General features: G+C 53.4%; 1 protein-coding gene across 1 annotated transcript in view; it reads left to right on the top strand.

The window, feature by feature from the left end:
• The window catches only part of Ech1 (enoyl-CoA hydratase 1), an 8,676-nt gene extending 4,338 nt beyond the window's left edge, over positions 1–4,338 (top strand). The window contains exons 4-10 of the mRNA XM_005371260.2: positions 1,707–1,828; positions 1,910–1,958; positions 2,154–2,218; positions 3,299–3,369; positions 3,450–3,521; positions 3,767–3,917; positions 4,081–4,338. Coding sequence (XP_005371317.2) covers positions 1,707–1,828; positions 1,910–1,958; positions 2,154–2,218; positions 3,299–3,369; positions 3,450–3,521; positions 3,767–3,917; positions 4,081–4,185 — 635 coding nt within the window. The 3' untranslated portion in view covers positions 4,186–4,338. The remainder of the gene's footprint in view (positions 1–1,706; positions 1,829–1,909; positions 1,959–2,153; positions 2,219–3,298; positions 3,370–3,449; positions 3,522–3,766; positions 3,918–4,080) is intronic.
• The last annotated feature ends 363 nt before the right edge of the window (positions 4,339–4,701 follow it).

Below are 4,701 nucleotides of genomic sequence, written 5' to 3'. Positions count from 1 at the left end.
CCTCCCAAGTGCTGGGATTAAAGGCATGAGCCACCATTGCCCAGCTTTTTATTACATTTTTTGAAGATTTATTTCTATTTTACATGTGAGTCTTTTGCTTTCATGCACTACATACATGCCTAGCGTCCTGGAGCTGGAGTGATGTGTTACAGATGGGTAGGGCAGTGGTGGCATACACCTTTAATCCCAGCACTCAGGAGGCAGAGGCAGGTGGGTCTCTGTGAGTTCCAGGACAGCCAGAGCTGTTACACAGAAACCCTGTCTCAAACCACCCTCCCCCACGGAAAAGGAAAGAAATTATAAATGGCTGTGAGCTACTACATCAGTGATGGGAACTGAGCCCTTCCGCACCCCAGTGCCCACTCCCAAAAGAGGCAACGAGTGCTCTTTTTCTTTTTATTTATGTATTTAATAGAATTTTATTTTCCCAAACGTACAGCTGGTTGAGCCGGTTCCCACATCTTCACCAGCAGCTGAGGCACCTCAATTCGACCCTGTGTTTCTGGTGGAAAGTACTTGGCTCTATGCTCTGAAACCAGTTTGACAAGTTCTTTCTTAAGTAGGTCCTGGAGGGCTGCCCTGGCCAAGGAACCGGAAATCTGGAGTCTCTCGTAAACAGGACTCGATTGTTGGACTTGTCCTGAACTTTGCCTTTGGACTACTTTTTAAAAATTTCATTTCTTTATTATGTATACAGTGTTCTGCCTGCTGGCCAAAAGAGGGCGCCAGATCTCAGTATTGATAGCTGTGAGCCACCATGTGGTTGCTAGGACTTGAACTCAGGACCTCTGAAAGACCAGTCAATGCTCTTAACCTCTGAGCTACCTCTCCATCCCTGGACCACTTCTTTTTGGCCTAGCCTCCAGACTTATTTCCTGGGTCTTGGTCTTTCTGGGCCAACTTTCCAGCATCTTTCTTCTTCATGTCCTCCTTGGGTGGCATGATGAAGCTTGGAGGATGGCGGTGATCATGGTGCCATTGCTAAGGTGCCAGCAAAAAAAACCGCAACAAGCTCTCTTAGCCCCTGAGACATCTCTGCAACTCTTATTTATTTAGTGGTTTTGAGACCCTTTTACACTCTGTAGTCCTGACTGTCCTAGAACTCAGTATGTAGACCAGGCTGGCCTTGAACTGAAAGCAATCCTTTTACCTCTGCTTCCCAAGTGCTGGGCTACAGACATGAGGTTTAAGGACTTTGTCTTTATTTGGATTGTTTTTTTTTTTTTTAACACACTGAGGACGAACCCGAGACTTCTGCATTCTAGGCAGGCGCTCCTCCGCTGAGCCACACCCCCAGGTCATCACTTGTGAATTCTAAGCAAATGCTTTAGTCCAGGGCCATGCCCCCCACCTCACTTGAATACTAGGCAGGTGCTTGCCCCTGCCACAAACCAGCTCGTGCGTGGGAATAGTTTACCATTCACGGAGAATGTCTTTCTTGGGAATGTCAGTAGTATTCCCAGGCCTGGGGAAGCTGAGGCTGGAGACTCTAGACTGAGGTCAGCCTGAACTGCATAGAGAAACCTTGTCTTACGCAAAGCAAAACAACAAATAGATATTTGGTGCCCCATGGAAATCCCAGATGCCCCGAGACCTTGGGGAGCTTCTTTCTCTGCTGTGGTGATGTTTGTTAGACCCACAGCTCCTGAGTTCTGAGGCCCGGCTGGGGAAGTAAGCTCGGTAACCCCCTCATGCCTTCTCACCAGGTATTGACATTATGGACATGGCGAAACTCCTGCAGCCCCCAGGAGATGATACGGCCCGCAAAGCGTGGTACCTCCGTGACCTCATCAGCAGATTCCAGAAGACCTTCACTGTCATTGAGAAGGTGACTCAGGGCTGGGTGGCAGCCCTTCTGCCTACCCTTCCTCTGCCAGCTTTGACCCCCAACCCTCCTTTTCCATTTTAGTGCCCCAAGCCTGTGATTGCTGCTATCCACGGAGGCTGCGTTGGTGGAGGTGAGTGTATAGCCACTGGCCACCACTAGGGGGCCTCCCTTGGTGAGGCCGCTAACCCTCTGTCTCTCCGTCCGAGTCTCCCACCCCCAGTGACCTCAGCTCAGCTGTTGCTAATTTCACTCGGTCCCCAGCTGTGACCCCACGTTTTGGGAGGAGGAATTGGTTCCTGTCATTATCCATTCATTTTCCTTCCAGCTGTGGACCTCATCACTGCCTGTGACATTCGCTACTGTACCCAGGATGCGTTCTTCCAGGTCAAGGTGAGGCTCTTCCTGGGCTCTTGCCTTCGGGAACCCTTGCAGTGCCAGGCATCCACAGAGTGGGGGCAGCGGTGGGTGGGAAGAGCAGGAACAGTGCAGGCCGAGGCAGCTGGTCTTGAGGGTTTCCCGGAAGAAGGAAAGAACCAGAACTTAGGAAGTAAGGTTCCGGCAAAGAAGAGGCACACCTGTAGACTCAGCCTCAGAGACTGCAGCAGCCTGGACCGTAGAGGGAGTGGAGGGCTGTCAGGGTTTCTTTTCCTGTTGCTGTGATGAACTATTCGGACAAGCACCTTAACAGAGTAAGGGTTTGTTTTAGCCCACAGTTGAGGTTCCAGCCCATCGTGGTGGGGAAGTCAAGGCAGCAAGAGCATGAAGAAATGTCACATCTCGAGTGCAGTCAGAGGAGTGGTACCCAGCCACCTACACGCCAGGGTCCCACCCACAATTGACTGCACCGATTAATGAAGTCGAGATAGTAGGGTGCACGCCTTTAATCCCAGCACCAGGAGGCAGAGGCAGGAGATCTAGGCCGGCCTGGTCTATAGAGTGAGTTCAGGGCAGCCAGGGTTGCACGGAGGAACCCTATCTTAAAAAACAAAACAAAACAACAAAAAAAAGATAGTGCCGCAGAGGCTGGTCTCTAGATTCTGTCAGGTTGGCAGTAAACACTGGCCACCACATGGACCAACCTGAGCTTTACTGTGAGACCCTGGCAGCAAGGTGGGCGGGTGCTGTGGGCATATGGAGCTCAGTGGTAGAGGGCACGAATGGAAGAAAAGCTCTGAGTTGGCATTGCCCAGCACCCAAAGGGTCGCAGGCTCAGCTGCAGAGGATGGCATTGTGGGCACTCCCATCAGTGAGTTAGCTGGGACTGCTGCCATCTAAGGTAAGGGGTGGAGTGGAGCCCAGGGTTCTGGAAAGGGCCTTGGGAGCCAGCTGCGGGGCCAGGTAGCAGCAGCATCTTGAGGATGTCTGAGCCAGGGCGGTGAAACCCCTGCGGACGATGGAGGATGCTCTGAGCTCGCATGGGAAACAATAGCGCACGCAGAGCAGAAGCTGACAGACAGTGTTTCCCCCTAGGAGGTGGACATTGGCCTGGCTGCTGATGTGGGAACCCTGCAGCGACTTCCCAGGGTCATTGGGAACCAGAGGTGAGGGGTGATGATGACCTGGGGTGGAGGGGTCAGACCCAGGATGACAGTGGCTCCTGACCTCCCTTCTCCTTATGTAGCCTGGTCAATGAGCTGACCTTCACCGCCCGAAAGATGATGGCTGACGAGGCCCTGGACAGTGGGCTGGTCAGGTAGGACCCTGACTGACGGATGGAAGGGAGGGGCACAGGGCCGTCCAGACCAGGGAGGGGCTTCGTGGTCTCCTGTACCCTCACCCTAGAGTCCAAATGGCCTTTCTCAGCGCGGCTATTTCTTCCCCTGAGTATCATCCTGTGGCTGAACCCTTCATTTGGGGTTCCCGTTTTCTTTGTGAGGCCACCTGGCCAACCATAGGGGAGAGAGAGACCATCCCTCTCATCGATCCCTTCCCTGGCAGCCGTGTGTTCCCAGATAAAGATGTCATGTTGAATGCAGCCTTTGCCCTGGCGTCTGAGATCTCCAGCAAGAGCCCTGTGGCTGTGCAGGGATCCAAAATCAACCTAATCTACTCCCGAGACCATTCAGTAAATGAGAGCCTCGACTACATGGTAAGGCCCTCCTGCCTACGCCCGCTTCCATCAATCGTGGCCCTCCTGGCCCAGGGAGCCCAATTTGGCTCCGGGGAGCTGCTTGCGTGCTTGCGTGCGTGCCTGCGTGCGCACACCTCCTCTGACCGGTGCCCTGCCGCTCTTTCCCACACCCTCGGTCCAGGCCACCTGGAACATGAGCATGCTGCAGACCCAGGACATCATCAAGTCAGTCCAGGCCGCCATGGAGAAGAAGGACATGAAAAATGTCACCTTCTCCAAGCTCTGAGCGCCTTCTGTCTCGAGAGAGGAAGGCTCCATGGAGGGTCAGGACGGTTCCTCAGTGCCTCCTCCCATGTGGTCTCCCAGTGTACAGCCTTATGGCTTAGTTCTTCAGCTCCGGAGCCTTATCTTCACTGTGAACAATAAAGCGTAAACACAGCCTGGTGTCTTTACTGCCTTGGGTGGGGGCTCAGAGGCCTGGCTCCAAGGAGGGCAATGGGGAAGGCTGCGAGGCAAATCTGCCTGGGCCAAGAGGAAGTGTGCCAGAAGCTGAGGCCCCGCAAGGCTGAAAGGCCACCCAGTGCCTGACCCCGAGTGAGGTGTGGCACGGCACAGCACAGTAAGCCTGGGTGCCTGCCACTGCCTGAGTTAACTGCCACCGACACTGAGCCAATTGCATCATTTCTTCCTTCTCTGCAAGAGCAGCAAGTGCCTTAACCACCAAGATCTCTCCAGCCCCTTTTAAAAATGTTGATTTGGAGCCTGGAGAGATGTCTAGGTGGTTAAGAGCACTGACTGCTTT

Source organism: Microtus ochrogaster, unplaced genomic scaffold, assembly GCF_000317375.1.
Source record: "Microtus ochrogaster isolate Prairie Vole_2 unplaced genomic scaffold, MicOch1.0 UNK103, whole genome shotgun sequence".
NCBI classification, from domain to species: domain Eukaryota; kingdom Metazoa; phylum Chordata; class Mammalia; order Rodentia; family Cricetidae; genus Microtus; species Microtus ochrogaster.
This window is presented reverse-complemented; position numbering and strand designations above follow the sequence as displayed.